The 20,819-nt window shown below is 46.2% G+C and overlaps 1 protein-coding gene across 13 annotated transcripts; it reads left to right on the top strand.

Annotated features, from left to right (window-relative positions):
* The first annotated feature begins 337 nt into the window (after positions 1–337).
* On the top strand, positions 338–20,391 carry LOC119959783 (gastrula zinc finger protein XlCGF71.1-like). Of its 13 annotated transcripts, none has more exons than XM_038787868.1 (6): positions 338–355; positions 1,151–1,257; positions 5,052–5,174; positions 10,182–11,524; positions 11,693–11,860; positions 12,218–12,634. In XM_038787868.1, the coding sequence occupies exon 4, from the start codon at positions 10,279–10,281 to the stop codon at positions 10,978–10,980; it is 702 nt and encodes a 233-aa protein (XP_038643796.1). In that variant the 5' UTR covers positions 338–355; positions 1,151–1,257; positions 5,052–5,174; positions 10,182–10,278; the 3' UTR covers positions 10,981–11,524; positions 11,693–11,860; positions 12,218–12,634. The 13 variants fall into 13 exon arrangements, 12 of the variants coding, with proteins under 12 accessions (XP_038643796.1, XP_038643795.1, XP_038643792.1 ...); XM_038787864.1 differs by having other exon boundaries at positions 342–402; XM_038787862.1 differs by having other exon boundaries at positions 344–499.
* The last annotated feature ends 428 nt before the right edge of the window (positions 20,392–20,819 follow it).

Below are 20,819 nucleotides of genomic sequence, written 5' to 3'. Positions count from 1 at the left end.
ACACACTGCAGTCTGACTTATTATTGGAACATACACTGTGTTTGTTACTCTGAAAGTGAGTGAATCCTTTGTTGTTTCTCCTCAGGGCCCCATCTCCACTATTATTGTCTGATTGTCCCACTGAGACTCTCACTGTTATTATTGGACAATCAGCCAGTCAGCCTGAGCCTGTGGCCACTCTCACCATCTGGAACCGTCACAATGCCCGGGTGATTGACGGCGGCTGCCGACCAATAGGACGAGGAGGGGCGAGACTGGAGGACCGACCAAGAGCGGCTCGTCCTCCAAGCAATCGGAGTGAATGAGGGGCGGGGCGGGGCGGGGCGGGGCCCGCTGTGATTGAAGCATGCGCAGTGTGGGTAATGGCGAAGGAGAAGGGCTGTGTATTCAGATCCGGAATTGGTAAAAGGCGTTTAACAACATGGAGGGAGTGAGAGATCGCGGGAGTGGGCGGAAACATCCTGTAAAGCTGTTGTAAGCTGCAATCCTCGGAAAAGAGGTCTCCGAATACAGTTTGTACTGAACGGGGCTGCAGTTCATGTTCGGCTCGGGTTAACGACCGCCATCTTTATTGGATGTGCATCAGGGCGCATGCGCGTTTCTCATTTTTGTCGGGGCGATGTTTCAATGAGTGGGAGGAGCTTGTTCCCCATTGTTCAGAATGGAGACAACTTGTCCATCAAACTGGATTAGTCTTTCAGTCCCAATGTCTTATTGATGATGCAAAGCGGTGGCAGAGATGGAAAGAAAAGGAAGCCAATCCTGCTCTGCAGATTTCACTGTCTCATTGGAACTCCTGCCCTATGTGTCCAAAGCTCTGCGGCTCTGTTCAGCCACATGAAGACCCAGGGCAGAAACTCACAACCCTGAGTCAACATCACCCTCAAATCAGGGGACTGTTGATGACGAGAGGATCAGTGTGCAGTGGGGCGGGGGGGGCATGAGCGGTCATCCTGGACCCGTGAACAGGAGGGGAGAATGTTGTGAATTTCTATCCTGGACTGACCGGTGATTAATTTTGGAATCTCCTTTTACAGGGGATTAGTAGGGGAGGATTTACACACAGCAAATTCAAACCAGGAGAAATGTTTATCTTTCCGGAATTTCATTTCTGGACTGACAGTGATGCCTTTGTAAACTTCTTTCATAGGGACTTAGAAAGGGATTTGCAGACAGGAAACTCACAACCAATCCTCACATCAAATTCTGACAGCACCATTCGAGTTATCAGGACCTGGAGATTATCGACCTTTGTGTGTAAGCATTGAGTTCCATATCATTATCACTCACTCTGTAAAATTTCTTCCTCGTATCCTCCCTGTAGATCTTGCTCACAATCTGAAATCTGTGTCCCACAATTCTTTAACAATCTACTGATGGGAACAGATTGATTTATCTTTTTTCCGGGTTCGCTGTTGTCGTTCCGGTGCCTGGGTCATGCCAGATGGTCCATCCAGATTCCACTCCGTTATTGTGTATTTATAGCGGTTAAATGGGCTTGGACCAGTCCATTTCCAGATCCAGTACGCAAGTGAAGTCTCCGCCAAGCATTGATTGATGTGTATCCAGGTCTGGGATGGATCCCAACAATTTTTTTTACAAATGCCACATCGTCCCAGTTAGGGACTTAGCCATTCACCAACACCACCAATGTACCTGCCAACGACCCACTGACCACCACGTATCTCCCATTAGCGTCCGCAATGATCCTAGTGACTGAAAGAGGGATCTGTTTATTGATTAGAATTGCAGCACCTCAAACCCTTTGTCAAAGCCCGAGTGAAACACTTGGCTCACCCCTCCGCAGTCTGGTCTGATCTCTAACCTGCAAATGAGTCTCCTGCAAGGATACCACACCAGCATTTTGATTCTTTAGGTGAGCGAAAACCCTTGACCTTCACTGGTCCACCCAATCCCCTTGCGTTCCAGATGACCAGCCCTGAATCAAGAGTCTCCGCACCAGCCCCCATCACGGAATCAGCCATTTCCACCGTGAGGGACTATCCAGCAAATCTTCAAAAAGTACAGGCCAAGGGTCCACCCAAGATGACCGCCACGCGCACACATCTTCAGAGTAAAACAAAAACAGTTTTATAGTCATCATCAGCAAACTAACCCCCCTGCCCCAGTTTTCACCAACGCCTCACCTAGACACACACATTGAATCCAAAACCACCCTCCCCCCCCCCGGCTCCGGCCCTGACGCTGAGCTTGTTGAACCAGCCAAAACTGGTTCACCAGCTGCAGCTACACCCCCCCCCCCCCCCCCCCCCCCCCCCAATCTCACTCCCCTTCACCAGCTGACTGCTGGTAGGGAAACTCCTCTCAGGACAACAAGAAAATAAAAACAACAATATTGCCCACTGCGTGAATAAAACATATTTCAGAATGCAGTCCCTTACTAGACTCAATTTCCAATGGGGGCCGTCCTCCCCCCCCCCCCCCCCCCTCCCCCCACCACCCACCCACACAGATCTACGTTGTGCTTTGTAAAGAAAATCTCTCTTCATCCCCACACAGAAAAATAGATTCTATCAGAAAATGTCAAAAACTATATCGAGGATATCACAACACCCATCCCACCCCACAGGAATGTAGATCTTGTCCAATACAGATAACTAGACTCAGTCCATGCTTTACAGTAAAGGCATTCGCCTCCACTAGTATCACGAAATGGAAGTCTTTGGACTGATTTGTAACCCGCAGCTTTGCTGGGTATACCGCCCCGAATCAAACTCCTTTCTTACATAGAGCAGCCTGAACCTTATTAAAGGCCGCTCGCTTCCTCACCAGCTCAGCTTCCATATCCTGGTAAATCCTCACCTCGGATAGCTGAGTGAATCCCTTCCCATACTTAGCAGGTGAATGCTCTGTCGCCGGTGTGACTACGGTGATGAATCTCCAGCTCACATGGGGACCTGAATCCCTTCCCACAGTCCCCACGTTTCCAAGTTTTCAACATGCTGCTGGTGTCCTTGTCCCTCTCCACGTTTGACGATCAGTTGAATACTAAATAGTAAACTTTATTAGTGTAACAAATGGGCTTATATTAACACTGCAATGACGTCACTGTGAAAAGCCCCAGTCGACACACTCTGGCGCCTGTTCGGGTACACAGAGGGAGAATTCAGAATGTCCAAATCACCAAACAAGCACGTTTTTTGGGACTTGTGGGAGGAAACAGGAACACCCGGAGGAAACCCACACAGACACGGGGAGAACGTGCAGACTCCGCACAGACAGTGGCCCAAATCGGGAATCGAACCCAAGTCCCTGGCGCTGAGAATCAACAGTGCTACACACTGTGCTACCGTGGCGCCCTTGTCTCCACAGAGAGCACGTGTACAATCTCTCCTCTCTCTGGATGGTGTGATGTTTTTTCAGACTGGAACTGATTAAAGCTCTTTCCACAGTCAGTTCAATGGAACACTCACTCGAGTCGAGTGTGTATTGGTTTTTTTTACAGTCACACTTATCTTGAAAATGTTTTCCTACAGACAGAACAGACAAACATTTCTTCTTCTACATTCACAGGCCAATGATATTCAGGTCCTGATGAATGGAGTGATTCTGTTAAAACTTGATGTGAAATTTGATTTGAGTTTCTATCTGTAAATTCTCCCCTTCTAATCCCCTATAAAAGGAGTTTACATAAGTCATCACTGTCAATGCAGGGTAGAATTCGCAAAGAGACAAACCTTTCTGTTGGGTTCAGTTTGTTGTGTGCAAATTCTCCCATTCTAATCCCCTGTAAAAGGAGTTTACAAAAGCCATCACTGTCAGTCCAGGATAGAAATTCTGAACAGGCAATTCTAGTTTCTCTGGAACATTCTTTCCTCTCTTGTTCCCCCAAAGCTGTAAATCCTCGTCGCACACACTCTCCCTTCTCCCTGGGCTGAAATCCAAACCCATCTCACCATCTCACTCCCAGTTTTCTCCCTCCCTCTCCTCTGCCTGGGTTGAGTTCTCCAGCTCCTGTCTGCAGACTGACAAAATCAATGGATCTTATTGGGGGTTTGGGGCCTCCAGCGGGTGTTTGTGAATCCTCCCCGCCCACCTGCCAGGGTTCACTTCCTTGCCATCGGAGAGACCTCTGATTTATTGTTCTCCCTTGTCGTCCAGGTCTCCCCTTCAGCTTGACATATTTATTTGTCTGGTTAAAAGGATGGTTTCTTTCCTAATGTTCACAATTAAAGGGGTGGGTTCCCCAGGAGATGGCTGCCATTTCAGGGGACATTAAATTAACAATCGACAGAGATGTGTCTGGTGTTGTTACATGGTACAGATTAGATATATTATTTACCGTTCTGTAATAAAGCAAATGTATTATTATTTCTCGCCTTGTAATATAAGACTGTGGCTACGTTATAGATTTCCAGTCATCTCTTCCCTCAGAGGGTTGTTAGTCTTTGGATTTCTCTTCCACAGGGACCAGTTGTATCTGGGGGTCATTGAATATATTGAAGCACAAGTTTGACAGATATTTTATTGACAATGGAGTTAAGGGTTATGGGAAACGGGTAGGAAAATAGAGAGAAAGCTGAGGTGAGGAGGGATTTCTTCACTCGAGGATGTGGTGAAGCTTTGGAATTCTCTACCCCAGAGGAATGTGGAGCCTCAGTCATCAGATATGTTCAAGACAAATATTGATAGGTTTCTAGATATTGAAGATATCGAGGGATAGGGGATCGTGTGGGAAATGGTGCTGAGGTAGATCGGCCAAGGATCTCATTGAATGGTTGAGCAGACTCGGTGGGCCGAATGGCCTACTCTTACTCCTATTTTAATCCCTGTGTCCTGGTCAGGAAGCAGTGAGCTGAGGTTGAATCTGTCAATCAACGTGAATCAGCACCTTCAGGAGAATTGGGAGGGTGAATATTAGATACAGCAGAGTGAGAATGGGGTGGGGGGGTTGGGGGGGGGGGGGGGGGGGTGGAGATTTACAGCTTTTGGAGAACGAGAGAGGCAATAATGTTCCATCGAAACTAGAATTGTCTGTTCTGAATTTCTATCCTGTACTAATTGATGACTTTCGTAAATTGTTTTTAAAGGATATTGGAAGGGGAGGAATTATAGACAGATTTCTCAAACTCACTCGATTCCTTCTGATCTGAATATCATCGGCAAGAAGAAGAAATGTTTGTCCGATCTGTGAGCTTCAAAAATTTTTTAATGTGAGTGTGACTGGAAAAGCACCGAGACCCACACAACACACACCCGAGTGAGAGTGTTCCAGTGAACTGACTGTGGAAAGAACTTCAACCAGATACACAGCCTGAAAACATCACACCATTCACAGTGAGGAGAGACCGTGCACATGTTCTGTGTGTAGACAAGGCTTCCACTGATTGTCCAACCTGGAGAGACACGAGGAGACCCAAAACATGGAGAAACCATGGAAATGTGGGGACTGTGGGAAGGGATACAAATTCCCATCTAAGCTGGAGATTCATCGCCGCAGTCACACTGGAGAGAGACCGTTCACCTGCTCTCAGTGTGAGAAGGGATTTGCTCAGTCATCCACCCTGCAGACACACCAGCGAATTCACACTGGGGAGAAGCCATTCACCTGCTCTCGGTGTGGGAAGGGATTCACTCGATTATCCACCCTGCAGTTACACCAGCGAATTCACACTGGGGAGAAGCCGTTTACCTGCTCTCAATGTGGGAAGGGATTTATTGATTCATCCACCCTGCGGAGACATCAGCGAATTCACACTGGGGAGAGGCCATTCACCTGCTCTCAGTGTGTGAAAGGATTCATTGATTCATCCACCCTACTGAAACATCAGCGAGTTCACACTGGGGTGAAGCCATTCACCTGCTCCCTCTGTGGGAATGGATTCACACAGTTATCCAACCTGCAGAGACATCAGCGAGTTCACACTGGGGAGAGGCCATTCACCTGCTCTTAGTGTTTATAAGAGATCGGATGTATAATCATCTGGAAAGGAATAATTTGCTTAGAGATAGTCAACATGGTTTTGTGAAGGGTAGGTCGTGCCTCACAAACCTCATTGTGTTCTTCGAGAAGGTGACCAAACAGGTGGATGAGGGTAAAGCAGCTGATGTGGTGTAAATGGATTTCAGTAAAGCATTTGATAAGGTTCCCCACGGTAGGCTATTGCAGAAAATACAGAAGCATGGGATTCAGGGTGATTTAGCAGTTTGGATCAGAAATTGGCTAGCTGATAGAAGACAAAGGGTGGTGGTTGATGGGAAATGTTCTGACTGGTGTCCAGTTACTAGTGGTGTACCATAAGGATCTGTTTTGGGGCCGCTGCTGTTTGTCATTTTTATAAATGACCTTGAGGAGGGCGTAGAAGGATGGGTGAGTAAATTTGCAGATGACACTAAAGTCGGTGGAGTTGTGGACAGGGCAGAAGGATGTTACAAGTTACAGAGGGACATAGATAAGCTGTAGAGGTGGCAAATGGAGTTCAATGCAGAGAAGTGTGAGGTGATTCATTTTGGAAGGAATAACAGGAAGACAGAGTACTGGGCTAATGGTAAAATTCTTGGTAGTGTGGACGAGCAGAGAGATCTCGGTGTCCATGTACATAGATCCCTGAAAGTTGCCACCCAGGTTGAGAGGGTTGTTAAGAAGGCGTACGGTGTGTTAGCTTTTATTGGTAGAGGAATTTAGTTTCGGAGCCATGAGGTCATGTTGCAGTTGTACAAAACTCTGGTGCGGCCGCATTTGGAGTATTGCGTGCAGTTCTGGTCGCCACGTTATAGGAAGGATGTGGAAGCATTGGAAAGGGTGCAGAGGAGATTTACAAGGATGTTGCCTGGTATCGAGGGAAGATCTTATGTGGAAAGGCTGAAGGACTTGAGGCTGTTTTCGTTAGAGAGAAGAAGGTTAAGAGGTGACTTAATTGAGGCATACAAGATGATCAGAGGATTAGATAGGGTGGACATTGAGAGCCTTTTTCCTCGGATGGTTATGTCCAGCACGAGCAGACATAGCTTTAAATTGAGGGGAGATAGATATAGGACAGATGTCAGAGGTATGTTCTTCACCCAGAGAGTAGTAAGGGCGTGGAATGCCCTGCCTGCAACAGTAGTGGACTCACCAACACTAAACGCATTCAAATGGTCATTGGATAGGCATATGGACGATAAGGGAATAGTGTAGAAGGACTTTAGAGGGGTTTCACAGGACGGCGCAACATCGTGGGCCTACGGGCCTGTACTGCGCTGTAATGTTCTATGTTCTAGTGTGGGAAGGGATTACATAGAAACATAGAAAATAGGTACAGGAAGAGACCATTTGGCCCTTTGCTCCTGCTCCGCCATTCATTATGATCATTGCTTATCATCCAACTCCATAGCCTAATCCCGCTTTCCCCTCCATATCCTTTGATCCCCTTTGCCCTCAGTGCGATATCTAACTGCTTCTTGAAAACATACAATGTATTGACCTCAACTATTTCCTGTGGTAACAAATTCCACAGTCTCACCACTCTCTGGTTGAAGAAATGTCTCCTCATCTCTGAACTCAGTGGTCTACCCCGTATCCTCAGACTGCAACCTCTGGTTCTGTACACTCCCACCATCGGGAAAATCTTTGCCACATCTACCCTGTCAAGTCCTGTTGGAATATTATAGATTTCTATGAGATCCCCCATTCTTCGGAACTCCAGCAAATACAAACCTAACTGATTCAATCTCTCATACGTCTGTCCCACCATCCCAGGAATCAGTCTGGTAAACCTTCTCTGCACTCCCTCTTGAGCAAGAACATCCTGCTTCAGATAAGGAGGCCAAAACTGCTCACAATATTCCAGGTACGGCCTTACCAAGGCCCTGTATAATGACAGCAAGATATTCCTGCTCCTGTACCGCCTGCTGTAGCTGCATGTTTACCTTCAGTGACAGGTGTACGAGGACACCCAGGTCTCGTTGCATAGTCCCCTCTCCTAATTTATGGCCATTCAGCTAATCGTCTGCCTTCTTGTTTTTGCTACAAAAGTGGATAACCTCGCATTTCTCCATATTTTACTGCATCCTTTCATTTGCCCACTCACTCAACTTGTGCAAGTCACTTCCTTTACATGTACACAAGGCTGCTAGAGCACAGAGGAGTCTATTTGGCCCATTTTTCCCATGCAAGCTCTTTGTCCAGCGACCCATTTAATCCCACAGTTCGACTATTTTGTTTTCTTTTTCGGAATGCAACAAATTCCCTTTCGGAAGTTACAGTTCAATGAGATTCTAGCACCATTTATGGACAGTGCATTCCAAATCACAACAACTCGCTGTGTTTTACAACAAATAATTGCCAGTGTTTATGTAGTTACATTGTGTACCTTGTGTTGCCCTATTATGCATTTATTTTACCTTATTTTCATGTACTTAATGATCTGTTGAGTTGTCGCATTCTTGGTACATGTGACAATAAACAAAATCCAAATCCAACCGCAGTTTTTCCAACCTAACATTGCAACTATAACCCTCATCCCTGGAACCATTTTGGTAAATCACCTTTGCACTGACTCAAGGACCCTCACATCCTCCAGGTTGTGTGGTGATCACTGGTTTGCACCGACCCAGATGTTCTGTCTTCCTGTCTGTGATGTCATCGCGCACCCACAATTGCACAGTGACATCACCCCCACTCCCCAGGTGACTCCTCAATGGTGTCACTAACAAGACCAACAGCAAATATTGCCAAACCCCAGTTGGTGAGATTATAACGTTTGACCTTCTTGAACCGCTGCAGTCTGTGTGGTGAAGGTGCTCCCACAATGCTGTTAGATAAGGAGTTACAGGTTATTCACCCAGTGATGATGACGGAACAGCGGTGATATATGTCCAAATCATTATGCGCTAATCTATTTATATTGAGCCTTTAATGTAATAAAACATTCCTCAATATTTCACAGAAATGTTATCAAACAACATTGACACGAGCCACAGAAGCAGATATTAGGGCTGATGGCCAAAAGGTGGATCAAAGAGGTAGGTTTGAAGGAATATCCTAAAGGAGGAAAGTTAGATTGAGAGGCGGAAAGAGTTAGGAAGGAAATTCCACAATTTATGGCCTTGGGAAAATGAAGGTGCAGCCAAAAATGGAGGCACAGTTGAAATCAGAATGTTCAGGAATTTGAGGAAGTGCAGATATCCCAGAGGGTTGTGAGGCTGGAGGAGATTACAGTGGTCAGTCAGTGAGCATAGGGGTGATGGGTGAACAGGATTTGGTGTGAGGAAGCACACAGGCAGCAGAGTTTTGTGTGACCCCCAGAACTACAGGGAGAATGAATCTGAGAGGCTGGCCGGGAGTGTGTAGGATAATAGAGGTAACAGGAAGGGATGGGAGTTTCAGCAATAGATGAACTGGGATTAGGGTGCAGTTGGGTGAAGTTCCTGATGTGGAAATAGTGGTCTTGGTGATGATGGGGATATGTGCTTGTACACTCACCTTGGGGTGAAATATTATTCTGAAGGTGTGAAGAGTTTGTGTCAATCTCACTCAGTTGCCAGGGAGAGGGTTGGAGGAGATTCCAGTTCCTCTTGTACTGAATGTCAGACTGGTCAGGGTGCTGTGTGATTTTGATGGGAACTTGTAGGCGATGGTGTTAATGTACATCACAAAGGGGCACATATTGGCGTAGTGGTATTGTCACTGCACTTGTAATCCAGAGACCCAGGGTAATGCTCTGGGGAAATGGGTTTGAATCCCACCAGGCAGATGGTGGAATTTGAATTGAGTAAAAATATGGAATTTAAAAAGTTTAAAATGACGACCGTGAAACTATTGTTGATTGTTGTAAAAACCCATCTGGTAAATGTCCTTGAAGGAAATCTGCCATCCTTACCCAGCCTGGCCTCCATGTGGAAGCACCAACAGCAATGAGGCTGAGTCTGAAATGGCTGAGCTCTCAGCTCTTTCTTGGTGGCGGGAGAGCTTCAGAGTTTGGAGATTCTAAGTTCTGTTTGAGTTGAAGACATAAAGGACAGAGTCTTGTGTAGATCCACACTGGGTGGGAGGTTCTCTTCCCTGAAGGACATCAGTGATCCAGCTGGGTTTTTGTGACAATCCAGCCGTTTTCATGGTCACTTTTTCCCAGTGTCGGCCCCACAAATGACCAGATTCATTCAGCTCAATTTCACAACCTGCCTTTGTGTTTTTGTGGGTTCTCTCACTACCTGTTTTCTGTTTTCAATCAATTTCACAGGATGTGAGATGGGGATTTGTTGGGAAACTCGAATCGAACATCGCATCAGGATCCGACAGTCACCCAATTTGTGACTTTATATCATCCAATTTCGAACATGGAAGGAAAAAGCATCGTTCACAGTGGGGAGAAACCGTTCACGTGCTGTGTGTGTGGGCGAGGATTCAGTCGATCATCTGGACTGTCAAAACATAAATGCAGTCAGACCAGGCAGAAACCGTGGAAATGTGGGGAATGTGGGAAGGGATTCAGATACCCGTCTGAGTTGGAAACCCATCGACGCCGTCACACTGGAGAGAGGCCGTTCACCTGTTCTGTGTGTGCGAAGGGATTCATGAAGTCAAAGAGCCTGGTAAAACACCAGCAGATTCACACTGCAGAGAAACCTTTCAAGTGTCGAGAATGCGGGAAGTGCTTTAAAGGTTCCAGTGAGCTGATGTCCCACCAACGTGTTCACACTGACGAGAGACCGTTTAGGTGCTCTCACTGTGGGACTGGGTTCAAATGGTCATCTCAACTCACGATACACCAGCGAGTTCACACTGGGGAGAGACCTTTTAAAGGCTCAGACTGTGAGAAGTGCTTCAAAAGTTCCTGGGAACTTATGCGACATCGACGTGTTCACACTGACAAGACACCTTACAGGTGCTCTCACTGTGGGACTGGGTTCCGATGGTCCTCGCAACTCACTGTACATCAGCGCGCCCACACTGGGGAGAGGCCATTCACCTGCTCCGATTGTGGGAAGGGATTCACTCACTCATCCGCCCTGCTGAGACACCAGCGACTTCACGCGTAACGACAGTGATTGAACTTTGCTGTTAATCACATCCAGGACTGAACCATGCTCATTAGGGTCCGTTTCTGCTGTTGTTAATAAACCCCAGCCAGTTATAGTGATTAATATTGTGGATAAAAGCGAAATAAGCCAACTTTCTATTTCACACGCATTGTGTTGAATCTTTTTAATATCTCGAAGACAAGTTAGTTCCTTTTGATATTTTCTCCCTCTTCCCTGTCTCCTCCATCCTCACCTCCAGTAAGTGCGAGACAATCCAATCTGCTGCCTCTGCTAGTTTCCTCACTTCCACCAATCCACCCGGACAAATATCTCTCCATGTCCAACTCCTCCATCCAGCCCCCACACACACACCAGTGAGTTCATACTGCAGAGAGAGGGTTTAAATGCTGAGGCTGTGACAGGAGCTGTAAAACCCACATTCACTGATGGTTCACCAGCGCAGTCACTCCGGTTCCACTCCATTCATCTGCTCTCAGTGCAGGAAGAGGTTCAGCCGATTGTCCATCCTGCAGCAACACCAGTGAGTTCACACCGGGGAGAGGTCATTTACCTGCTCCATGTGTGGGGAGGGATTCACTGATACTGGTGTGTTAACAGGTTGAATGTATCAGTGAATCCCTCCCCACACATGGAGCAGGTGAATGACCTCTCCCCGGAGTGAACTCACTGGTGTGTTAACAGGTTGAATGTGAGTTCACACCGGGAAGAGGTCATTCACCTGCTCCATGTGTGGGGAGGGATTCACTGAGTCATTCGACCTGTTAACACACCAGCGGCTTCATACTGTCAGAAGCTATTCTAAATGTCTGGATTGTGGAAAGTATAAAATACACTGACAAGAGACTGTTCAGAATCTCTCACAGTGGGACTGATTCAGGTCCGGGGCAGCAGGGTAGTATGGTGGTTAGCATAAATGCTTCACAGCTCCAGGGTCCCAGGTTCGATTCCCGGCTGGGTCACTGTCTGTGTGGAGTCTGCATGTCCTCCCCCTGTGTGCATGGGTTTCCTCCGGGTGCTCCGGTTTCCTCCCACAGTCCAAAGATGTGCGGGTTAGGTGGATTGGCCATGCTAAATTGCCCGTAGTGTCCTAATAAAAGTAAGGTTGGGGGGGGGGGGGGGGGTTGTTGGGTTACGGGTATAGGGTGGATACGTGGGTTTGAGTAGGGTGATCATGGCTCGGCACAACATTGAGGGCCGAAGGGCCTGTTCTGTGCTGTACTGTTCTATGTTCTAGGTGATCATGTGGGCTCAGGTCTGCCAGCACACTCACACTGGGCAGAGGCTGTGCATCTGTTCCATGTGTGGGAAGAGATTCACTCAGTCATCACACATCCACTTGTCCACACTTTTCAAAGTTCCAAGTGTGAGCAGAGATTTAAAATCAATCGGATCTGCTGACAAACACAGTCACACGAGTAAGAGGCTGTTCACCCGCTCTGTGTGGCAAGACATTCACTTGGTCATTTCACCTACTGAGACACCAGTGAATTCATGGTGATTACAAGGTTAGATTCTGCTGTTAATCACATCCAGGACTGAATCACGTTCATTCTGACAGTTGGAGTTTGTTTCTGCTCATGTTAATAATTCCAGTAACTGGACTGGAGTTTAATATTCTGGATTAATCTCAAATAAATCAACTTTGTTTAAACCCGTTGTGTATTTTGTCTTTCTCACCTGAGTGGTTAACTTCACCTGTCTGGAGCTCAGAAAGGACAATCTGGGGAAGGCTCATACGGCAGGAACAGAACTTCAGCCTGGACACAGTCCTTCAGGGTCACACTGAGAGGGACAAATCACACTTTGGTCTTTCTCATCTCTCTTCACTGTCAGCAAAGTCCCCATGTGGGTTAATCCTGAGGTGTGAGAGAAATATATCCCAGTCGCTCTCTTCCATGGTTCAGAGCTCCTAGACATAGAACAGAAGCTCCTTTACAACTGTTCAGAGTCAGGAAGAACAATGGTGAATGCTGGAAATGTGCTGTCAAATCAGAGATTGGTGTAAAACTGGGATCTGTTCCTGACTGAAAGTGAAACGGTAGCTTTAAGCTTCCAGTCTGTAAATAGTAAAGATTTAAAATTTATGAATCTACCAATGTAAGGTAATAAAATCAAGTTTCATATGGAACCTTTAATTATCTCTCATACTCAATAGCTGTGATCTAATTAGTGTTTATTATAGGTCCAGAATAACCATTCTTTCACCTTCCATTTACTTCAAATGTCGTGGAAACTGACAGTTAGAATTTGTCAATATTTGAAAGATATTTATAAATAATTTCTGGGTTTCTTACAGTTGGGATCTTTCTCTGTTCTGTCCACTCGGTGTTTGATGATAGACTTTCTCCTGTGAATATCCAGCTGGAGTTTTGGGCCCTGATCTCTTTCCTTGTTCATCTTCTTGACTCTAAACATTAAATCTTGTGGTTTCAGACACCAGAGAATCTAACTCCCAACATCAGATTGTCTTTCACTGACAATGAGACCCACGCAGAATCTCTGGCTGTATTTCTTCAGAAGCTGCTTCTCAGTTTGGTTCAGCTTACCTTCCAAGCAGAGTGGTTAGCACTGTTGCTTCCCAGCTCCAGGATCCCAGGTTAGATTCCCGCTTGGGTCACTGTGTGGAGTCTGCACGTTCTCCCTGTGTCTGCATAGGTTTCCTCCGGGCACTCCGGTTTCCTCCCACAAGTCCCGAAAGACATGCTGTTAGGTGAATTGGACATTCTGAAATCTCCCTCTGCCTACCTGAACAGGCGCCGGAATGTGGCAACTTGGGGATCTTTACAGTAACTTAATTGCAGTGTTAATGTAAGCGTACTTGTGACAATAAAGATTATTCTAAAAACTAAAATTCAACTAACTGCTTTTCTGCAAAATGCCTGCTACCTTAGCTCCTCCCATTAATTACATCACCTTACCAAGCTGAAATCTAATTAACTCCACAGGGAACCTCCTTAATCCAAACAAACCTCCATTGGCCGCAAGTTTTTTACAATGCCTTAATTATACCTCTGCCTCCCAAAATCTTTCAAACCTTAAAAAAACTACTGCAGTAGTCACACACACACTAACCCAGGCCTTTAACCCTTACTGCACCATGACTGCAGCAGTCATACACACACTAACTCAGGCCTTTAACCCTTACTGCACCATGACTGCAGCAGTCATACACACACTAACCCAGGCCTTTAACCCTTACTGCACCATGATTGCAGCAGTCATACACACACTAACCCAGGCCTTTAACCCTTACTGCACCGTGACTGCAGCAGTCATACACACACTAACCCAGGCCTTTAACCCTTACTGCACCATGACTGCGGCAGTCACACACACACTAACCCAGGCCTTTAACCCTTACTGCACCGTGACTGCAGCAGTCATACACACACTGACCCAGGCCTTTAACCCTTACTGCACCAAATACCTATAATACAATCTATCTGAAATACACTCATCACAGGGCCCATTGTCCCAAATGTCTAGTTGACGTATAGAAATCCTGTAGAGTTCTCACTGGGACAGGCACCTCTCAACATGTTTTGAAAAAGAAATTGCTGGTTTATGTTTTCATAGTGGCTGCAAAAGCTTGGAACTCAGTTATTGAAAAGGACACAAAGTGACACAGCCTTAAACTAATACAGAAATTACAAAGTCATTTCAGATATAAAATTTATACCAAGTGTGAGTAAAATCAATGCTTAAAGGTGATCAGGGTGTAAATGTTCGGAGAGCAAAATACAGCATGATCTATTCAATGAATACATGTTGGTAAGTAATAGGAGTTGAAATAACTAACGAACTATGAAAGCTAACTGGAGGGAATTCTTTAAGTTCACCAACCAAAGGTGGTTATATAGTGTGACAGAAAGTGACTGCTTCTTTCCAGAAACTGCAAGTTAAAGGTTACACTAATTTCAGACACAATGTTGAAGGTTTGAAACCTCAGTTTTCTTCACATGAAAGGGCCTCAAACCGAAGTATAACGGTTAATTATCAATGGCTGGGGTGTTTTTTTAGAAATATTTTTATTCTCCTTTTTTCACATTTTCTCCCAAATTTATACTCACCAACAATAAACAACAATCAGTAATGAATGCAATGTCAATCCCCATATCAATAGCAACAATCCCATCCTCCCACTAAGCCCCCAAACATTAGCCTGCATTTTAACATAAACAAATGACAAAAAGGAATCAGGAATCACCGAAAGTCACTATTATAACATAAAGGCCCCTCCCCCCAACCCTCCCAGCAGCCCCGCCAATGTTCGAAGTAATCCAATTCTCTAAAGTGCATAATGAATAAAATGAATAACGCCGATGAATTGCAGAACCCCTCCATCCTTCCCCTCAGTTCAAATTTGACCTTCTCAAGAGTCAAGAATTCCAGCAGGTCCCCCCCCACCCCCGCCACGCCAGGGCACAGGGTGGAGAGGTTGGTCTCCACCCCAACAGTATCTGCCTTCGGGCTTTCAACGAGGCGAAGGCTACAACATCTGCCTCCGCACCTGTTTCCAATGCCAGCTGGTCCGATACCCCGAATATGGCCTCCTGAGGGCCCGGGTTGGTGGGGGGTGGGGGGGTGGGGTGGTGGGGGGGGGGGGTGGTGGGGGGGGGGGGTGGGGTGGTGGGGGGGGGTGGGGTGGTGGGGGGGTGGGGTGGGGTGGGGGGGGGGGGAATGAGGGCTAAAGTGGGTCAGTGCAGACTCGATGGGCCGAACGGGCTCCTATGGTTATGAAAGATGGAGTAGGAATTGGTGGAGAATTTCAAATTCCCAAACGTTTTCCAAGACAGCAGCTCCAGTCAAATGTAAACTCAGAGGGTGGGGTGACTGAGTTAAGTATTTGAGTTAAATATTTCAGTGAAGCATTTTGGTGCTACAGTGGTTAGCATTGTTGTCTCACACTGGTTAGCATTGTTGTCTCACACTGGTTAGCATTGTTGTTTCACACTGGTTAGCAATGTTGTCTCACAGCGGTTAGCATTGTTGCCTCACAGTGGTTAGCAAAGTTGCCTCACAGTGGTTAGCATTGTTGCCTCACAGTGGTTACCATAGTTGCCTCACACTGGTTGGCATTCTTGCCTCAGTGTTTAGCACTGTTGTCTCACAGCGGTTAGCATTGTTGCCTCACAGTGGTTAGCATTGTTGTCTCAGTGGTTAGCATTGTTGCCTCACAGTGGTTAGCATTGTTGTCTCAGTGGTTAGCATTGTTGTTTCACACTGGTTGGCATTGTTGCCTCACAGTGGTTAGCATTGTTGCCTCACAGTGGTTAGCAATGTTGTCTCACAGCGGTTAGCATTGTTGCCTCACAGTGGTTAGCATTGTTGTCTCAGTGGTTAGCATTGTTGTTTCACACTGGTTGGCATTGTTGCCTCACAGTGTTTAGCACTGTTGTCTCATAGTGGTTAGCAAAGTTGCCTCACAGTGGTTAGCATTGTTGCCTCACAGTGGTTACCATAGTTGCCTCACACTGGTTGGCATTCTTGCCTCAGTGTTTAGCACTGTTGTCTCACAGTGGTTAGCAATGTTGCCTCACAGTGCCAGAGACTCAAATTCAATTCCGGCCTTGGTTGATGGTGTGGAGATCGCACTTTCTCCCCATGTCTGTGTGTTTTTCCTCTGGGTGCTCTGGTTTGCTCCCAGAGTCCAAAAATGTGCAGCTTAGGTGGATTGACAATGCTAAATTGCCCCTTAATATCCACAGATGTTGGGTGGCACAGTGCTTAGCACTGTTGCCTCACTGCGGCAGAGACTCGAGTTCAATTCTGGCCTTAGGTGACTGTGGAGATCGCACTTTCTCTGTGTTTGCGTGGGTTTCCTCCGGGTGCTCCGGTTTTCTCCCACCAATGCAGGTTCGGTGGATTGGCTATGCTAAATTGCCCCTTAGTGTCCTGTCTTCTCCCCATTATCCCTGAACCCTTCTTAATCAAGAAATCTACTTTTCGGGTGACATGGTGGCGCAGTGGCTTCACGGTGCCAAGGACTCAGGTTTGATCCCAGCCCCAGGTCACTGTCCATGTGGAGTTTGCACATTCTCCCCATGTCTGTGTGGGTCTCACCCCCACAACCCAAAATTGTGCAGGGTAGGTGGACTGGTCATGGTAAATTGCCCCTTAATTGGGAATTTAAAAAAAAATCTGTCCACCTCCTCCTTAAATTTATTGGCTGTCCCAGCACCCACCACACTCTTCAGTAGCGAAGTCCACAGATTTACGACCCTTTGAGAAGTAGTTTCTCCTCATCTCTATTTGAAATTTGCTATCCCTATCTTGAGACAATGACCTCTTGTTCTACAATGCCCCACAAGAGGAAGCATCCGCTCCACGTCTAATTTATCCATACCTTTTATCAGGTACCTGCTGCTATTGTCTCTCTTGATGGTGGTGGTCATGGGTTTGGAAGGTGCTGTCTGAGGAGCCTTGGTGAATTACTATAGTGCAACTTGTAGACAGTACACATGGCTGTCACTGTTCGTCAATGGTAGAGGGATTGAATATTGGTGGATGGGGTGCCAATCAAATGGGCTTGTTTGTCCTGGATGGTGTGAGCTCCTTGAATATTGGTGGAGCTACACTCATCCAGTCAAAAGGAGAGTATTCCATCACACTCCTGACTTGTGGCTTTTCGATGCTGGTCTGGCCTTGCGGAGCCAGGTGGTGAATTACTCACCGCAGGTTTCCTCCCCTCTGAGCTGCTCTGGTAGCCACAGTATTTATATATTTGTATTGTTTTATTCATTTACAGGATATGGATGTCGCTAGTTGGACCAGCATTTATTGCCCATCCCGAGTTGCCCTTCAGAAGATGGTGGTGAGTTGCCTTCTTCAACCTCTCGTCCAGTTTAGTTTCTGTTCAATGGTAACCCCCAGGATGTTGATAGTATAGGACTCAATGATGGTAATGCCTTTAAATGTTTAGCAGTGATCATAAGTTCCTCTCTTGTTGGAGATAGTCATTGCCTGGCAGTTGTGTGGCATGAATGTTACTTGCCACTTGTCAGCCCAAGCCCAGATATTGCCCAGGTTGTTGCATTTGGACATGAACTGCTTCAGTGTCTGAGGAGTCGTGAGTGGTGCCGTAACATCCCCACTTCTGACCTTATGATGGAAGGAGGTCATTCATGAAGCAGCTGAAGATGGTTAGACCTTGGACAGGACCCCGAGGAGTTCAGCTCTTTTGTCTATGTTTGAACCAAGGACATAATGAGGTCAGGAGCTGAGTGACCCTGCCAGAACGCAACCTGGCGTCAGTGAGCAGGTTATTGCTGAGCATGTGCCACTTGATAGCACTGTTGATGATCCCTCCATCACTTTACTGATGATTGAGAGAAGACGGATGAGGCAGTAATGGGCTGGGTTTGATTTGTCCTGCTCTTTGTGTACAAGACATACCTGGATAATTTTCCACACTGCTGGATAATCAGTAATTTACTAAGATTCACGATTACTTCCTTTCATTTGTACACCATGTCTACATTAATTAACCAAGGACCGTATTAAACAGCTTCATCAACTCCCCTTGTCATAATAAATCAATGTTGTACATTTACCCCCTGGTATTGTAGATGCTACACTCTGTTTAAAATTGCACCATTTATATACAGCCTCTCTTCCATCTTCCTTCCAAAATCTACCATTGACTGTGCCTTGGGTCAATAACAGTCACTCTCAGATCTCTCTTTTACAGTTGATTTAAAGTTGTAGATTTTGCTCCAAAGATTAAATTGGGATTGATATTCAAATTAAACTATTTTACTGCAGAAACAGCTTCAGCTGGGAGTCTGAATGAAGAGGAAAGATCCCAGACAGCAGGTCTCCCAGGTTCACTGCAGGCTGAGGAAGGAGCTGCGCTCCGAAAGCTCGTGTTTGAAACAAACCTGTTGGACTTTAACCTGGTTTTGTAAGATTTCTCATTGTGCTCACCCCAGTCCAACGCCGGCATTGCCACATCACTGCAGGCCCGACAGCTCAATCAGCTCCACTCTCAGCTCAGGACAGCTCAGCAGCTCTCCACAGGGGAAAGCTCCTGGTCCAGTGGGACCAACATTCATGTTCTAACTGACACCATCAATAAAACTGTTAAAAACTCCATTGCTCTTGTAATTGGATGGGAAGATGCCAGAATGGAACCCTGGTTCAAAAGAGCGGAACATTCTTTAATCAAACGTGGATGAAGAGTCACTGGAACCCCGCTAATTAGTTTGAAAAGTATTGACAAGGTGGATGTAGGTGAGCAGAGAGCTGGAGAATCATTAAAGTCCGTGCATGAACTTTTGTTCAATCGATATTTACAGCATATTTTATGTTCTATTTACAGCATGTCAATAATTTAGAATTGTGAAGGATGATCTGCAGGTGGGGCGGATGAATCTGAGTCGATGGTTGTCACATTTTACTGGAAATGTTTGACTTGTATTCGTGATGATGGCTCAAGGGTTTGTGCTGCTGATTGTGATCATTCTGGTGGCTTTTCTTTGTTATCTACAGTTTATAATCAAGAAATTAGGAAAACAAGCTCACAGCTTAGAAATAACTGGGTTAGTCAGAAATCAGTTGTGAGCAGTCAATAAGGATATTCCCTTCTCCAGGTAAGACATCATTGTCCAATAGTGTTATAAAATCTTAAGAAATGTATTGTGAAGAAAGTTTCCTGACTTGACAAACACAGGACAGTGACGGCCTGTTATCTCTGCCAAGGACATGTCTCCAGCACAGAACCTGAATCAAGATAAACTTGATCAGTTGGGGAGGATCTCAGGACCCATATGTAAACCAGACACCTGGGTAAAGGTTAAACAGGATGTCCGAGCAAGAAATGAGCCAGAATGAAAAGCCGCACCGACCTCCTCAGAAAACGATCACAGGACACGACCGACAGAATACCCTTCGTCGTCCAGTACTTCCCTGGAGTGGATCCGACATCTCCGTCGGATCATTCAACATGTCAATGATGACGACGAATATCACGGCAAGGCCATCCCCACACCCCCACTACTTGCCTTCAATCAACTGCCTAACCTCAAACAGACCATTGTTCGCAGCAAAAAGCTTTCAGGAGAACAGTGACACCACACAACCAGCCACGGCAATGTCTGCAAGACACGCCGGATCATCAACATGGATACCACCATTGCACATGAGAACACCACCCACCAGGTACACAGTATATACTCATGCAACTCGGCCAACATTGTCTACCTCACATTGTTTGTACCTGTAAAGATTCACATTCGAACCATTCTTCACATTCCAATCTGTAATTATCTCGCAATTGTGACTCTGCCTATATATACTGTGGAGATGCCGGCATTGGACTGGGGTAGGCACAGTAAGAAGTCTTACAACACCAGGTTAAAGTCCAACAAGTTTGTTTCAAATCACTAGCTTTTGGAGCGCAGCTCCTTCCTCGGGTGAATGATCTATTTATACAGCATTTGTGAACCTGCCTCCACTGATGAAGGAGCAGCTCTCTGAAAGCTTGTGATTTCAAATAAATCTGTTGGACTTTAACCTGGTGTTGTGAGACTTCTTAAACGGCCCTGAGAACCAACCTCCAGCTATTCGTCTAGAACAAGCTTCAGAGTCTCATGAGAATTCATAGAATCTACAGTGCAGAAAGAGACCATTCGAGTCTGCACTGTCATTTGGAAAGAGCACTCTCCTTCAGCCCACACCTCCACCTGGGGGCTGGTTTAGCACAGGGCTAAATAGCTGGCTTTTAAAGGAGACCAAGGCAGGCCAGCAGCATGGGTTCAATTCCTGGACCAGCCTCCCCGACCAGGCGCCGGAATGTGGCGACTGGGGGCTTTTCACAGTAACTTCATTTTTTGAAG

Source organism: Scyliorhinus canicula, unplaced genomic scaffold, assembly GCF_902713615.1.
Source record: "Scyliorhinus canicula unplaced genomic scaffold, sScyCan1.1, whole genome shotgun sequence".
In the NCBI taxonomy this organism is placed as follows: domain Eukaryota; kingdom Metazoa; phylum Chordata; class Chondrichthyes; order Carcharhiniformes; family Scyliorhinidae; genus Scyliorhinus; species Scyliorhinus canicula.
Note: the sequence above shows the minus strand (reverse complement) of the source record. Positions and strands in the feature narration are given on the sequence as shown.